Source organism: Fusarium vanettenii (genome assembly GCF_000151355.1).
Source record: "Fusarium vanettenii 77-13-4 chromosome 1 genomic scaffold NECHAsca_8_chr1_1_0, whole genome shotgun sequence".
Lineage (NCBI taxonomy): Eukaryota > Fungi > Ascomycota > Sordariomycetes > Hypocreales > Nectriaceae > Fusarium > Fusarium vanettenii.
The window spans coordinates 274,602-292,257 of NW_003315876.1; the positions used below are offsets into that span (position 1 = coordinate 274,602).

The window sequence follows — 17,656 nt, forward strand, 5'->3', positions numbered from 1 at the left end:
TCACGTGTATGTCATGCAAGAACCGGCTTTTGAGAAGGCAACGGCGTCTTGTAAGAGGAGGAGAAAAGTAAACTCTAGCGTACGGGGAGGGGTTTCTCCATGAGGATTATTATTCCGAGAGGGCCACTCTAATGCATGACATGACACGATCGAGGCGTGGTTTTTTTTTTTTTTTTTTTTTTTTTTGAAACGCGCCAAAAGGAAAAAGATGGAAAAAAGATATCATTGATTCTGATTCTGTCCTTGATTTTGGTTGTTGTTGGTCTGTCCCTGATCCTCGCCTTGGTTGTTGCTGTTCTGGTTCTGGTTCTGGTTTTGACTACTGTCCCTGTTAAAGACGGTGGGGATCTTGATGATGAGTTGGATCCCGTCAAATGTCGACTTGACATCCAGATACAGTTCATCTGGTCTCGGAGCTACAACGGGTGGTTTTGGAATATTAACTTTTCCGTCTTGTTGTCGTTGTTGCTGTTCTTTTGTCTGGTTGCTGTCGTCGTCCTTGTTGCTGTCGTCCTTGGGCTTGTTGTTGAGCTTGCCAACCACGTTCCCCTCCTCATCATAGATGTTCCCCTCAGAGTCGACGCGCAGCCCGCTAGACAAGGGCTCCAGCTTGGGCTTGATGTAGTTCTCGCACACCCGTCCAGCCACCTCGCCATCAGTGTCCAGGATCTCGCCAGACGCCGATACTGGCCGGCCGACCATGGACGGCAGATCCCCCTCAACACGACCAAGTACGGTGCCGTCCCAGTCGAGAATGTTGCCAAACTCATCAACGTACTTTCCCTCGAGTCCAACTGCTAGATCTTCTGGTGATTTCTGTGATTGCTCTTCTGTGACGGGCTTTATCCTTGGGATGCGGATTTCGGGATTCGACACCTCTGGCTCTGCGCCGCGACCGTTGCGCACGGGGACGTTGACCTCGTAAGTGCTGTGCGAGGGATCATCGCCAGGGGTGGATGAAGACGACGCCATGGTGAATTCCGCGGTTTCACGGAACGAATATTCGTTGGCTGAGAAAAGATTGGGTATGGGGAATTGAAGGATTGTTAGAGAAAGACAGTGTTGCTGACACGAGTGTCGGGACCTGTTTTGCGCAAGCCTCTTGCGGGGAACATGACGAAAGACAAGACAAGATGCATCGAGCCTCAAGAGGTTGGATTGGACCAGTCAGAGGTGACAGGCGAAACCCCCTGCTGCCGGGCGGAATGTCTCTTCCACCCGGGCGGTAAGAACCGCGGCCCTGTGGTTTCAGAGAGTTGCTCTAGAACAAGGAAGCCCTGTCCGATGGTCGCGGAAAAGGGCGATCGTCCTATATCACGGCGATCGTTAGACGGACGCTAGCAGGGAACAAGACACGGGCCATGGGAGATGAGACAGGATTAGAGGATCAAGGGCCCTGTCAACGACGAACAAACGTTCCTGAAGAGCAACGGTTTTCTTGGTTAGACAAGAGACTAATGTGATGCGGATGGCCTCGTTCTCTCGTGGCTTTTTCGTGGCTCACGGCATAAACGTGGCGTCCAACGGGAGATGTAAAAGTTTCAAATGCACTGTGAGCACTGTGACTATTCCGGAGCTCGGCATCGTCATCTTGGAGCCTGTACTGTACAGTAATCTCACTCTCACTCATGCCCTGTCTCTCTCACTCAAAGAATGCCAATGCATTTGACTCGTATAGAATTTCCCATGTTTCCCAAAAAACGCCCAATACTTTCCACAGTTGCTAACATTACATGGGTACCCATAACAATAAAAATAAAAAGCGCCGTTTAGTTTCTACAATTCAAAACAACAAAAGCGAATTAGCCTCTGCAAAGACAAGACAGCGCGATTAGCCCGAGTCCCATCGGGTCTCACCCGGTGCTGGAGATTTGAAAATGCCAAGTAAGATACGATGGCCAAACAAAAGACGTGGGGGAAAATGTGTCTTGAGGGGAGGGGGAAAGAGAAAGGGGCGGGTAAAAAAAAAAAAAAAAACGTACAGTAGCGATAGTTCCAAATCACCATGAATTCTCGCCTTGAGTTGAATCTCAATGTCGAGGTTGAGATCGAGTCTTAGACGGAGAGTATCCTTGCCGCCGTCGCCGCCGCCGCCGCCGCCTTGCTGCTGGGTGAGACCACCTGTGACGCCGCCCAGAGTGTTGGTCACTCCGCCGACCGTGTTGCCCAGGTCTCCGCCGACAGGGAGTTGGTCCAGGGGACCCGACTGCTGCTGCTGCTGCTGCTGGTTGCGGCGGGACGACTTGGTGCCCTTCTTCTTGGTGCGGCGCTGCTTCTTGGGCTGCTCTTCGCTGGAGTAGGTCTGGTCGTCAGACTCGGCCGAGACGCGATCCTTTTCCATGGTAGCCGACATGATGAGAGTAGTTGATTTGAATGAAGAGTCGCTCGGGTAATGAATAAAATTGGTACGAGTTTATTGTTGGCGTTTGTCTATGTCTACCCTTCTCCCCCCCAAGAGGACCGAGGCCATATAAGTTCAACCCACCAGGTCGAATAACAGGATTTGGAACAGCCATGAGGTCATGATCGAGATTCGAATCCAGATACAGTATGTACATTACAATGCCTTGTCTTGCCTCACTGCAAGGGTGCATAAGTTCTCGGCCATCATCACATGGTGGCCACACACAGCACACACCTCACCTCCACCTCGCACTCTCCACAAACTCCACCCAGCCATCTCATCTCACTTTGTAACTCTTAGCCTGATTTTTCACTGCCTCTGACATAGCGGCTCTCCATGCCAAACTGCAACCGCCGTCGGAGCCTCACTGGTCGGCACCTATCCTCGTCGTCCACCTCGTCCTCAATGTCACCCTCGGGGTCCCAATACACTGCCCATCTCTGCTCTCCATCAGGACCCTCCTCGCGCACTGCCACAAACGAATCGTGATCCTCCTCGAGCGTCAGGAATCGATCATCCTCGCTCCAGCCCCAGGGTCCTATGACGTGGCCCACCGTGTCCTTTCTCCCCCCGTACGTGAGAGCGTGCGTGTCCTTGTCCACATAGATCCAGTTGAGAGCCGGGGGGTCGTCAGAGACCATGCTCACCAGCCCCAGATGGCCTTCTTCGCTTGGGTACTTGAAGTACCAACCCAGAAACTTGTAGCCATCAACTGGATTGTCGGGATGGTTGATGTAGAACTGTCAAGTCAGTCAGTCGAGTTTTGCCAGAGACTGATCAACTTACCTTTTGGTCTTTTACCACCCCTGTGCCAAGCTCTTGCATCTTTCCTTCGTGTTCCATGATGAAAGTCATGTGGAACTTTTCCTGCTCCTTGCTGAGGCTCGCATTTTGCTTCTTCTGGGCACTTATCGCGTTGCCCACGCCCGTGACAGTCGGTATAGCAGTGATGGCGAGTAACCCGATAACCATTTTTGCGGTATTTCGATCGTTTGAACAGGAAAATCCTACCCGCCTTCCAGTGCAGAGCATGACGTCCATCTTGTAGTATCCCCCCAAGCCAGTCATGATCACCAGCCACACATCATCACCCCTGTAAAGAACCCCTGCTGCCCATCACGCCGGCCCGGGGGGACGTCATCCGCCTGCACATCAAACATATTCCGTACGTCATATTGACTCGATCTTCATCGATGTAGATGGTGTGCGGCAGAATATAGCTCTTGTACCTGACTATGGAGAAACCGGTTCTCAAACGGTCAGAGATGGCATCCTGATGACGCCCATTGCGTCAGTCGCATTCTCATGAACCTGTTTTCTTGACAAGGGTTTACAGTATCAAAAGCCATGCGTGAGAAACATTAGTATAGAATTTTTCTCTTGACAATTACGCCTCTTTTTGTTCTCGAAACTATTTTGTTCGTCAGCGAAAAAAAAGTACTTTGTAAATATTCACCAACATGTCTGCACCAGGCCCTCAGGTAAGTGAGACATTCGATGAATGGAATGTTCTTTTTGTAGATAGGGGTTGACCATTTGCATAGGACTCGCAGCAGCGAGGTTCTTCTCAGTCCCCTCCTAGACCTCCTCGTCCTCAAGGAGAGCAGTCGGGACAGAACGACGACAAGCCTAACACCGACAACAACCCATTCAACCAAGATTCCAACAAGCCTACTGGTCAGCCTGAGACTGATCCATCCAAGGCTGAGGATTCCAAGCCCGAAAACAAGCCAGAGACCCCCAAGACGGAAGACTCTAAGCCTGGAGACTCCAAGCCGGAAGAGTCCAAGCCCGAGGCTTCAACCGAAGAGACAGCCAAGCCACAAACTCCCGACACCAAGCCCGAGCAGTCAAAGCCCGAGCAGTCAAAGCCCGAGCAGTCGAAGCCCGAGCAATCGAAGCCCGAGGAGCCCAAGACCGAAGAGACCAAGACTGAGGAGCCCAAGGCTGAAGAAGCCAAGGCTACGGCTGAGGAAGCCAAGCCTGAAGGATCCAAGGCCGCAGAGTCCAAGGCTGAAGAGTCCAAGGTCGAGCAGCCAAAGCCAGAGAAGCGCAAGAAGAAGCCAGCACCACCACCCGAGGAAGAGAGCGAGTCTGAATCCGAAGAAGAGGAAGACGACGACGAAGATTTGTCCTCTGACGACGATGAGGAAGAGGAAGATGATGAAGAATCCGAATCCGAGTCCGAGTCCGAGTCTGAGGAGGATGAACCAGCTACCCCCCCTCAGCAACCCGAGCCCAAGAGAAAAGGCAACAGAAAGGCCAACACCAAGAGCGATGAAACAAGACGCCGCCGCCCAGCCTGGCTCGACGAAGAAGAATCCGACTCTGAAGACGAAAAGCAAATGTCAAAAAGCAAACAACGAGCCATGCAGCAGCGTCAACAGCAACAACAAATGCAACAGCAACAGCAACAGCAACAACAGCAGCAGCAGCAGATGCAGCAGCAACAGCCGCAGCAAGGCGGTGGTGGAAAGAGTGACGCGCTCAGTCTGCATCTTGATTTGAACCTCGAGATTGAGATTGAGCTCAAGGCTCGTATTCACGGTGACTTGACGCTCGCATTGCTGTAAGTTTTTTACCCAGACTCCCCGAGTGTTATTTGACTAATTAACAAAATAGTCAGTGAGGGACTGTAACACCATCGCTTTTTTTTTTTTTTTTTTTTTTGTGTCGGAGGTTTTATCTTACCTTGATGGAGTTTGGTCATGAGAAACGGCTTTTCTTTTTTTGTCTGTAGGAGTAACAAGAGATGAATTTGTCCATTCTTCCTCTGTAGAATGTGATGCGTTCCTTTGTCGTAGACCCTGAATCCCGCCGAGCCAGTCCCTGCCATAGTGTCCCGTCGGATTGTATGTAGTTGGCATGTCGACGATATAAGATTTCGGCAATCTGAGACCTGCTTCTTGGTGTGGTAACACGTTGGCGATGCGGCTCTGTGCTACATGGGATGACCCTGCGGTGAACGTGTGGTTGATGAGAAACAGGGTTGAGGGGCCGATCTGTCGGGAAGGTCGTGCATCGTGAGAACCAACAGGGTGAACCAACAGATTTGTAGATCTATAAATGGGTTCTCGTGTTTTAGATTGAGGGGATCGTGGGTGTTGATCATCGCACTTACATGAGAGAAGGCCCCTGTCTTGGCGTCTTTGAGAGCACTCTACTTCTGACGACGGGAGTATTTACATATTAACATTATTTGCATGTTATTCCGTCTAATAAAGAAGCCGAGATGTAGATGCGGGAACTGACCTGAAGGGATGGACTCGATTACTTGTGATCCATATAGTCGGTCCGAGTAGAGGGAGGGCATTCCAACTATCACAACATCCCGAGTCCCTTTCAATTGTCTAATTAGTATGGATTGAAAGACAGTTGTATACTTCAGAGTAGCTAAGAATTAGTATAATAACAACAAGATCCCACGATAGGAAGCAACTTACTAACCCTACACTCCTTCATCACAGTTCATCGCTCAACACCCACCTTCTACCCAACGCTCCTTCAAGATGCGCTTCTCTCTCAACTTTGTCCTTCTTGGGGCTGCCTCTGTGACCAACGCCTTGATCTCTCCCAGCCAACTCATCCGCGGCATCGACGACCTCGTCCACAAAACAGAGGACCTCATCAAGCCCGCTGGCCAGCTTTCCATCTCCAACGCACCCCAGCTAATCCTTGGCTCTGGTCCCTTCTTTGCAAGTCCCACCATAGCTGTGCATGATATGTTTCTAACAGAAGTAGGAGGTCATTACTGGTCTGAGGGACGTGACCCGTATTACAACTGACATCGGCGGATCGCTCTCTGGTGCTGCCAAGGGAACATTCGACGGCAAGGATGGTGACCAAATCGTTGCTTCGGTCAAGAAGGTCAGCAGCATGTACCAAAACTGAATGGGATTTGAAGCTCACATGGTCAAAGCTATCCAACACTTTCAGCGACCTTCTGGATGCATTCCTCGACAAAGTCAACATCTTTGGCGAAATCCCCTTTGTCGACGCTCCCTTCCGCCTCGCCATTGCCCTAACCAAGCGTGCCTTTGAAGTAAAATCTCCAATACAGCTGAACTATCTAGGCATCGACTAACGTTGGCAGGATTTCACCGGCAACATCATCAACTCTCTCAGCGGATCGCAGGCCAACGACGCGCGTAGCTCCGTTCAAGGCGTCGATGAAAAGTTCACCAGAACTATCATCATCACCGAGGATTGAAACATGTACCTTGCCGGGTGTTGAGATGATGTCGAAGGGCAGCAAGGGGATGTTTCGTCAACGGGATGACCTCACTTGTATCGTAATAAACTGTAATAAATATCACTTCTCTGCCACGATAAGGAGTGCACACCATCTGTTAGTGACAAGTCAAGTAGCCGCATACCCGCGACATCGGCGTCACGCCATGACGGAGTCGGTGCTCCGGAGGGTCTCGGCCCTCTTGTGGGGCCGATGTTGCCGACTTGGGGTGTGCCGAAATAGGCAATCTCGGGCAAGTTACGAACACAAAAGCTTCAACGCTAAGAAGCCGTTTGGATGAGAAACGGCAAATTGTGATTCGCTACATGAACATATGCTCATCGCCTGTAAGCACAGACTTCTCTCATATACATAACACATCCACCTCTACCTCTACCACACATAGACCACATGTTTATATACACAAAAGACGTCTAGAACAGCCAAGAGACAAAAGTCTTGTAGAACCAGTTGCCGCGCTTGGCTCCCTCAGACTCGCGAAGAGCCGCCTTGCGGGCAAGGAACTCCTCCTCCTCACGGTCAATGATATCCTTGCCAGTGTAAAAGTCGACCTCGTGGGGCTTGATGCCGCGCGACTTGGTGACGATCTTGTGTCCAAAGATGAGGGCCAGGTACACGGGGATGCCCAGGTAGCCAGTGATGAAGGTCTTGTACTTTTCCTTGCCAAAGTCGCCGCCGACAAAGACGTCGTAGTTTTTGGTCAGGGCAACGAGGATGCATATGAACAAAGCGACGTAAGAGCCCTTGGCGCCGAAGGGAGCCACGTAGGGGAGGGCCTCGTTGGCAAGACCCTGGGCCTTGCGGGCTCGGCACCAGAAGATGTGGGTGGTCAGGATGGAGATCCACGACATGAGACCAAAGATGGTGGTGAGGTTGACAAAGTAGCCAAAGACCTTGGTGGAGTCATCCGAGACGTTCATAAAGGCAAGCAGGGCAAAGCAAGCAGACATGGCGAGGGCGTAGATGGGCACGCCGTGCTTGTCAGTCTTCTTGAAGATGGCAGGGGCAGAACCGTCAGAGGCGAGACCGTAGAGGGTACGGCTGGCAATGTACAGATCCGAGTTGGAGGCGGAAAAGACAAAGACGCAGATACAGGCGTTGATGACGTGGGACAGGGTGCCGACGCCGGCGATGGTGGCAGCGACGACAAAGGGCGAGGCCGAGGCGTTGTTCTTCTTGGACTCGTTGGCGAACTTGAGCTCGGGGGAGTTGTAGGGGACGATCATGCCGACGAGGAGGACCGAGAGGCAGTAGAAGAAGAGGATTCGGTAAAAGGTGAGCTTGATGGCGCGGGGGATGGTCTTGCGGGGGTTCTGGGCCTCGGCGACAGTGACACCGACGAGCTCGGTACCCAGGTAAGCAAAGGTGGCGTTGACCATGCAGGACCAGAAGCCAAGGAACTTGCCAGCGTCGCCTTCCATGATATAAGGCTTGAAGGCACTGAGACAGATTAGTTGTGTATAGTTAAGTGAGCAGTGTCAACTTACCCAGGGTTCTTCCAGTATCGGAAACCTCTTCGGTCATGATCAGGAGCACCACCGAGGGCGACGACCAGGGAGAAGAGTATGATACCGATGATGGTGATGACCTTGAACGACGAGAGCCAGAACTCGAGCTCACCAAAGAATCGAATACCAAAGTAGTTGATGACGCAGATGATGACCAAGAAGATGGCGATAAAGACACCTGGATTGACCGTCTCACGAGGGACCCAATATTGGATGACGAGAGCAGCAGCTGTCAATTGGTTGGGCGTGACGATGATGTATTTGAACCAGTATCTAGAAGCTGTCAGCAGATATCAATAGTCAATTGCTTCGAATACTCACGTCCAACCGAGCGCAAAACCAAGCGAAGGATCACAAAACCGAGAAGCGTAACCAGTGAAACCAGCAGACATGGGCAACCAAGCAGCCATCTCACCAAGAGCAGCCATGACGAGGAAGACGACGAAACCAATGATGGTGTAGCAGAGGAAGACGGAACCAGGACCAGCTTGAGCAAGAGCCCTGCCGGTACCGATAATCAGACCTGTACCAATAGCACCACCAATGGCAATCATGGTAATGTGTCTCGCCTTGAGACCACGCTGCAGCGACGTCTCGGCGCTCGTCTCGAGACCGCGGATGTGCATGTCCTGGTCGCCCTGCTGGATCTTTTCGGTAGGGACGGTGGCATCATAGCCAAGATCCGTCTTTTCGACGTCGTTGGAAGCCATTGTTTCTATTTACTCCAAGTTGGAGAAAGAAGCAGCCAAGCTCGCCAAGTGTTGTTGTTGGAGATGGCCAAGAGGCCAAGAGTCTTTGACAGGAACAAGAAAAAGCCAAGGGCTTGGCCAGATGAGAAAACAACGACAAGAGTGTTGAATGGCGATCCCAAGATGGAGAGGACCCTTGACGTGACACAACGAGGACGAGAAGAAACCGAGGACAAGGAGGAGGGGACCTGTCGTCTAAATAGAGAACGAAGATCCCTTCCCTACCTTGACTCGTAACATCTCTCTGTGTTTGTTTTGTCGCAGAGAATTACCTAATACCCCAGACTGCCTACCCTTCATCGGCTTCTCCTTCAGACCGGGGGGCGTGTGAAAGAGAGAAAAGAAGGAATCACCCATGCCCTGCCTACGACCAACCAACTTGTGTCAAATGTCTTCCTCTCCGCCAAGATTCCTTCGCTCGTCATCGAAGGGGAGTGTACACACTCTTCTTGATGGAACCCTAGGCGGACAAACGATCCATAACGTAAACCGGGGACGGGGTCAAGGACCTTTCCTGGATTGTCACTGATCAGCAGAGCAGAATGGGCAGATCCCCTGGTCAATGTGCAACTCTGTGGCGATGTGTGTGTGTGTGCCTCGCGAAGAGGCAGCAGCGTTGTTACATGCATGTCTCTACTCAGCCGTGCCGTGTTGCATGTGCAACGTCCACAATGCATAATAAGCCATTTCACCCGTCTCAACACATGAGAATATTCCTTCCACAGCAAACTCGGGCGCAGGGCAGATTAGATTAGAGTGGAAAAAAAAAACCTCTGGTAGCCTACTTGTGTGTGTCTCAAGTGCTCGCCCGAAGCCAAGGCAGCTTTCGGCAAGTGATCGCCAAGGCTTCTTGAGAAAAGAAAACGATTCCTCCTTAGTACTTAGCGCAGTTCTAGAACGGCTTCCTTGGTTCGTTGGCTCTTGTCCAAGTGTAACCTTGGAGATAAGCTTTTCCCTGACTGTGAGTGATCCCCCTGCCCTGCCCTCCTCCACTACGAGAGCGAGAGAGATATTACCACGGCAGCACAGTAACTGCAGTACCCACCGCTATCGCACCGCCCTTCTCCGTTTCGGGCAGGTCGGTATGGGATCTCTGGCTCTCTGTTGGTCCCATGGTGCGCTATATCCATCCTCCTGTTTATTCACTTTTTGACAAAGCTTGGGTCGTTGATAACCCCCGGTCTTACTGCGGTCTTGGCGGGTTGTTTATCTGCCAGTCAGCCTATGCCTATCTGCCGTCTTGTCCTGCGGGGTAAGAAGATGAGTGGACCGTGAGACTGCATGATGCCAGCCTTTTTTACCAACCTGCCTGTTGGGGGAGACGAGGTCCAGGGTTTGTACGAGCTCTGATTTGATCAAGAAGCTCTTCTTCATTCCTCCTCGGGCTCCGTTCCAGTGAGGCACACCCCTGGGCTTTCCTTTGATCCCCTGCCAATAATTTGCATGTTGTTCTCGTGATCTTTATCTCTAGCACGGGCCACGGTCCATTCATCTTTCTCTTCTCCGCACCATGGATCTCTTGGGTCTTTGCCTCCAAGGACAAGGGATCCAACCAGGAGCATCCATTCCTTCTTATCCTGAGAAGAGAATCTCCACATCACGCGTCGTAGTCTTCTCCCTTGTTCACTCCAACCAACAAATTCCCCCCTTCTTCCCCCCCCCCCCCCCTAACCTCTAAACAAAAACCGGCTTCTGCGCGCTAGCATCAAGCCTCTGTTTAAACATAACTGTTACCTTATTATTAGCTAAAACCCCAATTGGAACCCCATGGAGATGCATTCAGAGTGCGGAGAGATACTCACAGAACCTCGTCCCGGAGACCCCGAACCTCCCCCCGGTGCGATATTTCCTTCTTTCGGGATCCCGGGGTCGGATCTGGCCTCCGGAGCAAAAGCTTGGCTTGTGATTAAGATTGCTTCCAGACTCCGGGACCCACGTTTTCCTTCGTCCGTTACGCCCAACGCGCGGCCGGTGGACGGGACGAGTTGAAATAGTGAGGTCCCCGGTCCGACAACGAATCATTGAAATTGCCGCATCGCATGAGTTAGGCTGATTCAGAGTTTTTTCATACTATCTTTTTCTATTCAAAGTTTGTTTTTGCTATCATCAACTCTCACGCAATTTTTAATTCACTATCGTCAAAAACATCCTTGAACCGTCTTGATAGACATTCCCAAAATGAATTAGTGACCGTGCAAGGCCCACCAGCACCCGGTTGGCCTCTCCTCCACACCCCCTACTCTACACCTCTCGCCTTCATGAAATCAACCAGGTCAAAGAAACTCTTCTTATATCCCCTCTCCTGCGTCGTCCGATTCACCGTCTGAATGCCAAAGTGAGCGTCATAGTCCCCAAACTCCCAGTTATCCGCAAAACTCCAGCTGTACGCTCCGACCACTTCAACCCCGTCCTCCCAGATGGCCTTGAGCACCTCGGACATGAAGCTCAGGTAGTAGATGCTCCGCGGCGTGTCAAAGAGCTGATCCACAAGCTGTTTGTCAGCTTCCCCAAACACGGGGAATCCAAACTCGGTGATGGCGACAGGGGTTCTCCAGGTATTATGTAAATAGTTCAGGTAGCTGCGGAGGTATGTAGGGGTAATGTAAACGTAAGTCTGAGAGCGGTAACCAATGTCCCAGCCAAACACATTCGTCGTCGTCTGATTCACGCAGTAGGGCCTGTACGTCGACGAGGAATTCCCGGCGCACTCGAGGATGCTCTCCTTGTCGTCTTGCACCGGGGGCGCAATCACCGTGGCAGTGTACGGGTCGATGCCAAGAAAGTCGGCCGTGCCGCCCATGTAGTCGAGATCCTCCTTGCTGAGGGGCACGTAGTCTTCAAACGTCTGCTTGAACGAGTCAGGGTAGTCTTGCCCCAGGAAAATCGGATTGCAGAAGGGTCCGAGCTGGATCGAGTTGAAGTGGTCCGCAGCGTACACGTCGACCTCGCTCTTGGGATCCCGTGGAACACCAAAGTTGTTGTTGAACTTGATAGAGATCTTGCCCTGCCCCTTCAACTCCTCCTTGTACCAGTGGTACACCCTCGCGTGGGCCTTGACCACGTTGTAGACTGACTTGGCATTGTACGAATACAGCAGCGGTTCGTTAAAGGTGAACCACACCGGGACGCGGTCGGCAAAGTGTGTCATGGCCACCTTGGCATAGTGCACAAAGGCGTCTTGAAATGTCTCATTCTGGTAGCCACCGTTGACATACCCAATCAGCGGGGGGTCGGCGGCCACGCTGAGGTTGCTGCCAAAGAACTGAAGAGGAGTGTCAAAGTGGAGGAGGGTCACCTCGGGCACCATGCCCTTCTCGAGGATAAAGTTGATCACGTCGTTGTAATGGTCAATGCCCTCCTGGTTTACGGGGGTTCCCGGTAGGGCGAATGGGAGAATTCGAGTCCACGCGATGCTAAATGAGAAGTGCTTGGCACCCATGGCAGCCACCCTCTCAATGTCTTGCTTGTAGTAATAGTAATGCTCGTTCGTCACGTACGACTTGGGCCGGGCGTCTCGGACGAGGATATCCATGAGAGAAGGCGACTTGCCCGCTTCAGCTGTAGCTCCTTCAATCTGACTAGCCGAGCTGGCGACCCCAAAGGAGAAGTTCTTGGGAAAGTTGTAGCAGTCGCTCGGGCCAAAGTAGTCTCGCGGCGGCAGCACGAGCTCATCACTCGGGATAGGGGTAGGAGATACTGTCGTGCTGTACAAGGCCGATTCGGTAAAGTTGGGAGGGTTTGCGTGTTCCCAGAGAGCAGTCCATGCAGCCTGCCCATAGGGATCATCAGTGTCCGAGGCTTTGGTCGTTGCATTGGGATCCCATTTGCCCCATGTTGTGAAAGAGAGAGAGGGCAGCAGAGTTGTCAATGCCTCTGGAGGCGCAGCATATGTTGTTGTCGTAGTCGGAGAGGGCACCGAGGTAGCATATCTGATAGTGTCCGTCTGGGTGTAACTGAAAGGAGTATATGTGTATTTGGGCTCTCTCGTCTTGGTGCCAGCCTTGCATTGAGGGCGAGTCGTTGGGCCTTCAGCAGGCAAGAAGACTTGCTGGCCAACAGCCAAAGACGCCAAAAAGAGCTGCATAAAAGTATACGAGGCTGTCATGATGGGCACATTGGAAGCTCACTGCCGCGCTTGCACTACAACTTCAATGGCATCATGGACAATATATATCCCATCTCGTACACTTGCAACGTCAATACCGTCAACTACAACGGCAATATTCCGCATCAGTCCATCCTAATGATTTCGGACCGACTCGAAACCATTAAAAACCTGAACTCGCGGGGAAACAAAAAAGTCACGCTCCCAGACTACCCCAGAAACTCACCCAACTTGCGGGGACAAACAAGTGGGGATGCAAGCACCTGTTTGACCTCGTGGAAGGACCCATCACCTGCAAATGACGTAGTGACGCCGGCATTGGGCCGTTGACGATGTCCATTGATGGTGTTGAAAGACGACGATCTTTGTCACAAGTGGATGCGGGGAGAGGGGCCTTGACCCAGTTTACCCCAGAATCGGGCGTCCCCCTCCAATGGCGGAGAAGCTCGGTGCGGAATTGATCCCATGGGGCATCGGATTGGGTCTTGAAGTGGTTGCTTTGACCGATGGTTCATGGGATTTTCAAGTCTGGTGCCCGATGATGTGAGCCGGTTTTTACCCCTCAACTGACGATGCATTTCTCCGTCGGTTGAGGTCATGTTCGGAGTTTCGGAGAATCATAGGAACTTGTACAAGCTGTATATACAGATTGAAGTTGTCGGTTTGCTTGGTTGGTATCTGAAATATGTTTCAAAATGTTTCATGATAGGGCTGTTATGATCGAAGTGTCTCGTTAGCTAACATCCGCAATATAGGCACATCCATGCCCAACGGCCTCACGTAGACATACTCTAGATACATGGAATGATCATATGAATATACCTCAAATAACTTAATACGACTTGATAATTCTCCGATGAAACTATTTCTCCGATAAAATGGTAACTTGCGTTGACAAATGCCCAGTTACAACCTTGGTGGGCATAGATCGACAAGCGAGCCAGTGGCTAGTTAGTTGCCCATCCGCGTATTCGGCCAGACTATGTGAATAAGGCCGTGAACAGCTGATCCTCGCAGATTTCTCAAGAAGAAGGAATTACGGAATGATGAAGCGGCAGTTAAATTGAGTGATGTTTCCTTTGGGGTTGAGTTGTTCCTCGTGAGGTTATGTCAATGACATACAACTACGAAACGCTTGCCGAGTTATCCACCAACAACCCTGTCGTTGCAGGCATCACCCCTCTCGAAGATCAAGTATAGCTATCTGAGAAGTGACAATGATTAAAACTCAGTCATGGTTCGTCATAAATGTGCGAGACATCCGGTGGCCCAGCGATACTAACCTTGATCCACAGGATTGCCAAGGGAGCTTATATCCCATGACACAAACATTCACTGACTAACAAGCAGCTTAATCTTGGACTTCCGCACTTCTTTACACTCATAGATGTATCAAATGGTCCCTTTTTACTTGGTGATCATGGAAAGGTGCCTCATTAACAACACCTCCGACCTAGTGCTTCAGAGTCATCACCAACTCAAACGTGATTTAGTATGTTGACTCTACAAGTTTACATTCGGCCAATCACTTGGAAATTACATTGCCAACTGACACCTTATTTGGATTCAGCTCTCGTCCATGATTGGTCTGATAGTGCCAGCCGACATTGCTGAGTGATGAACATCACGCACATGGGTCAAGGATTAGAAGTGGGAAGAACCTGACATCGAAAGATGGTCCAAACAATGATGTACATAAAATCCATGCTCATCACAGCCCTGCAGCGCCAATATTTACATCACTTGTTCGTCAGTTATGTTCAACTAGACTCCTCATACATACTAACTAGACTCTTGATACATAATGACTGGGCTCCTTATACATGATGCATAACATACAAATGTCACTTCAAAAGCAGTTTTCGCTAACTATTACATGTACCGTTAAACCATGAACCCACTACTCTTACAACACCCTCATCTACCAATCCAAAAAGTCCCAATGCCCCGGATTCCTATGATCCAGGGGAAACCGCAGATCCTGACCCCCGAGAGGCTCAGGGTGGCCCGGCCTCACGCCAAGCATGCCCCTCCCAAAGGGCACCTGCGTTGTCTGTCCTATCCGAAACACGATACCCTTTGACGCGAACGCATCCTCGAGCTCTCGGACTTGTTCGGAGGGAGGCTCTTCGTAGGGGTCTACGGCCACGATGCTCAGGTTTTGGAACCGGTATAGCTTCTCTGTCATGCCTAGTAGATCGCGGTGGAGCTCTGGCCAGGCGAGTACCATGCCGATGTGCAAGATGCGTAATGACGAGGGCAAACTGGCCATAAAGATCTCAGGACCAATCTCCTTCATGCCATCAAACCGCTGCCACCGCTCCTCATCATCAAACACAGGTCCGTAGAGAAGAAGCTGCTCAACCTCGAGAATCTCAAGGCGCGGAAAATCGACAAAGCTAAAGTCAGCGCGGAGAGACGTGTCCCAGCGCAGAAACATTGATATTTGCTCTATCATGTCATCGGCGCCGCCGCTTGTGTGCTCCCATGTTGTGCTGGTGTAACATAGTCGCCGTAATGACTGACGAACGGGGCTGAGGTGATCGTGCTGAAGCACGGTGTACTTGTCCATGTCGCAAAAGTACTCTAGATCTTCTAGGACAGGACTACGGCGGAGGATCTTGGCCAAGTTGTCGGGATCTAGGCCGTGTAATGATAGGCGACGGAGACTTGATAGGGCTGTATCCCATGGCTCTGTGCGGAAGCGCTCACGGAGGGGGATATCAGTTCCACAGTCAGCATCGATGGCTGCCAACACCTCGAGGTTCTGCGCCTTGGCCAGGACATCTTGCATCTGTTGGATGTGACAGCACTCGTCGGGGTATTTGCCCTGGCCAGGCAACACCAAATACTTGAGGTTGGGCAGATAAAAGGGTGAGTCTCTCAAGTACTGTAAGCCCTCTGATGATGACCGGTAGATGAGTAGTTGCTCAAGGAAGGGCGCAGCCATGATGGCGGCCTCTTGTAACCACTTGGGTTCGACATGGTCATACGAAGGCAGGGCCCGAAAGCCAGCACGTTCGCCTGCTTGTCGGAAGAGAGCTTGTGTCTCGGGTGACACCTCGCGAGCCTGTACTTCTCTAAGCGCAAAGAAGGCTAGAGCACGAACTTCCTTGGCCAAGTCCGGCCTCTCTAGGAGTGTGCGCAGAAAGGTCTCGAGAGTCTCAATCTCACGCCTCCTAGCCTCGGTATCACCCCACCAGTCGGGACTTGTCGACAGATCAGGCTGTCTCCCCGAGTGGTAGCAGTGAAAGAGAATAGGTTGAGCAACGTTGCGGAAGCGGCGACACGTGCGGCTCAGGCGCGACAGAGCCTGCTGAGCCTCGAGGGCGCACCCGATCTCGTCAGGGGGGAGATCGACAACGTGCTGACGCTGGCAGTGGGCGCACAGATTGCGGCAGATGGTGGCAAAGATCTCGACAGGCAGATCTCCCAGAGACAGGCGCGGGCGTCTGCGCCAGAAGAAGGGGATCTCGATAGAAAAGACTGGGTTCTTGTGTGACCAGAAATTCCCTCCGTGGAGGAAATCCCGGTCGATCCTGGCGACGAGATGCATGCCTGTGGTACGATTTGGATGTGATTGAGGCTTTGTGATCAAGGATCGGGGGTTATAAGAGAGAAGCGCGGGGTGAAAGAGAGATGCGACTTGTGAAGCCGGGGTAACTTGGATATGAGCTGTAAATGGGAGAAGAGGAAGAAGCAAAAAAAGCTGCAGGAACTGGCTATATAAAGTCAGATGAGATAAAAGATAATCAAGCTGGAACTGATGCAGCGGAAAAGGACGAGAGAAATAGTAGTCGATGTGTCTTTGCGCGAGTGTGGATCGCGGGAGTATCGAGTATCGTAAGATGGCGGCTCGCGAACGGACCTTGGGCTGAAGGAGTGAAGAAGAGGGGGACCGCAAGCCAAGCCGCAAGAGTAACAAAAGCAGGTTAGCGAGGAGATGGGGGGTCAGATGAGGGGATCTGAGCAATCTGATCAAACCAATGGTTGTTTGTTTATGCAGTGTTAAATCAAGTCCAACAGAGGTAGGTTTCGAACCAACAAGGAGCCAGGGACAAGAGAGCAAAAGGTCCGGGAGCCGCAGGATAAGGATGGATAATGGATGACGGGATGGGGGGCACAGACGGTCCCGAGCGCGAGTCTAGTAGTTTGGGACGCTGGGATCATGGCCAGATGGTTGACCCTCTTTCAGTTCTGGCGCCACGAGAGCACGTTTTTGTCCAGGTTCCGGCCTGGTCTTGAATGAAGTACAAGATGATACTCTTGTTCCCGAGACTTCGGGTCGTGATATGCAAAACAGCATCTGGGGGGAGCCACACAAGACGCGACGGGCCCTCCCGAGAGTTTATATAAGTCTGGTTGCATTGTCAAAAAGCAAAAGCAAGACACACATCCATCGCAAAAAAACAAAAAATATGCCGCGCCGTTGGGAACGAGGGGGATCGGGATGGTCAGGAACGAGAAGCAGGGGGTCAGAAGCGATGGTCAAAGGGGGCGTGCTGAAAAAAGGGTCCACTTGCCGCCATGTGGTGGTCTTATTCTTGATGGCTAGCGAGGGACGTGGCTTGGAGTTGTCTGACCTGTCAAATGTCAAGACGGTTGCCATCTTGGGTCCCAGGGCTCTGTTGAAGAGAG

General features: G+C 51.6%; 8 protein-coding genes across 8 annotated transcripts; 2 read left to right on the forward strand and 6 right to left on the reverse strand.

Moving 5' to 3' along the window:
- Nucleotides 1–330: 330 nt before the first annotated feature.
- On the reverse strand, nucleotides 331–963 carry NECHADRAFT_18786 (uncharacterized protein; the record flags this gene model as incomplete). Its single annotated transcript, XM_003049720.1, has 1 exon — nucleotides 331–963. A coding segment is annotated over one exon (633 nt), but the record flags the coding sequence as incomplete, so codon positions are not given.
- A 697-nt stretch (nucleotides 964–1,660) lies between these two features.
- On the reverse strand, nucleotides 1,661–2,428 carry NECHADRAFT_98504 (uncharacterized protein). The gene is made up of 2 exons (XM_003049721.1): nucleotides 1,983–2,428; nucleotides 1,661–1,863 (listed from the first exon to the last, which is right to left on the reverse strand). Exons 1-2 carry the CDS (start codon nucleotides 2,351–2,353, stop codon nucleotides 1,854–1,856), a joined length of 381 nt encoding a protein of 126 aa, XP_003049767.1. The 5' UTR covers nucleotides 2,354–2,428; the 3' UTR covers nucleotides 1,661–1,853.
- A 6-nt stretch (nucleotides 2,429–2,434) lies between these two features.
- Nucleotides 2,435–3,398, reverse strand: NECHADRAFT_65059 (uncharacterized protein). Its single transcript, XM_003049722.1, has 2 exons — nucleotides 3,191–3,398; nucleotides 2,435–3,144 (listed from the first exon to the last, which is right to left on the reverse strand). Exons 1-2 carry the CDS (start codon nucleotides 3,374–3,376, stop codon nucleotides 2,701–2,703), a joined length of 630 nt encoding a protein of 209 aa, XP_003049768.1. The 5' UTR covers nucleotides 3,377–3,398; the 3' UTR covers nucleotides 2,435–2,700.
- Nucleotides 3,399–3,808: 410 nt separating this feature from the next.
- On the forward strand, nucleotides 3,809–5,168 carry NECHADRAFT_98506 (uncharacterized protein). The gene is made up of 3 exons (XM_003049514.1): nucleotides 3,809–3,885; nucleotides 3,949–4,973; nucleotides 5,027–5,168. The coding sequence occupies exons 1-3, from the start codon at nucleotides 3,865–3,867 to the stop codon at nucleotides 5,031–5,033; spliced, it is 1,053 nt and encodes a 350-aa protein (XP_003049560.1). The 5' UTR covers nucleotides 3,809–3,864; the 3' UTR covers nucleotides 5,034–5,168.
- A 745-nt stretch (nucleotides 5,169–5,913) lies between these two features.
- On the forward strand, nucleotides 5,914–6,614 carry NECHADRAFT_105781 (uncharacterized protein; the record flags this gene model as incomplete). The annotated part of the gene is made up of 4 exons (XM_003049515.1): nucleotides 5,914–6,141; nucleotides 6,221–6,271; nucleotides 6,324–6,446; nucleotides 6,498–6,614. The coding sequence occupies 4 exons, from the start codon at nucleotides 5,914–5,916 to the stop codon at nucleotides 6,612–6,614; spliced, it is 519 nt and encodes a 172-aa protein (XP_003049561.1).
- Nucleotides 6,615–6,909: 295 nt separating this feature from the next.
- NECHADRAFT_102931 (uncharacterized protein) lies at nucleotides 6,910–9,036 on the reverse strand. Its single transcript, XM_003049723.1, has 4 exons — nucleotides 8,827–9,036; nucleotides 8,486–8,745; nucleotides 8,144–8,437; nucleotides 6,910–8,096 (listed from the first exon to the last, which is right to left on the reverse strand). Exons 1-4 carry the CDS (start codon nucleotides 8,872–8,874, stop codon nucleotides 7,070–7,072), a joined length of 1,629 nt encoding a protein of 542 aa, XP_003049769.1. The 5' UTR covers nucleotides 8,875–9,036; the 3' UTR covers nucleotides 6,910–7,069.
- A 2,042-nt stretch (nucleotides 9,037–11,078) lies between these two features.
- On the reverse strand, nucleotides 11,079–13,018 carry NECHADRAFT_98508 (glycoside hydrolase family 1; the record flags this gene model as incomplete). The annotated part of the gene is made up of 1 exon (XM_003049724.1): nucleotides 11,079–13,018. One exon carries the CDS (start codon nucleotides 13,016–13,018, stop codon nucleotides 11,150–11,152), a length of 1,869 nt encoding a protein of 622 aa, XP_003049770.1. The 3' UTR covers nucleotides 11,079–11,149.
- Nucleotides 13,019–14,939: 1,921 nt separating this feature from the next.
- On the reverse strand, nucleotides 14,940–16,574 carry NECHADRAFT_89628 (uncharacterized protein; the record flags this gene model as incomplete). Its single annotated transcript, XM_003049725.1, has 2 exons — nucleotides 14,940–15,095; nucleotides 15,129–16,574. The coding sequence occupies 2 exons, from the start codon at nucleotides 16,572–16,574 to the stop codon at nucleotides 14,940–14,942; spliced, it is 1,602 nt and encodes a 533-aa protein (XP_003049771.1).
- Nucleotides 16,575–17,656: the final 1,082 nt, after the last annotated feature.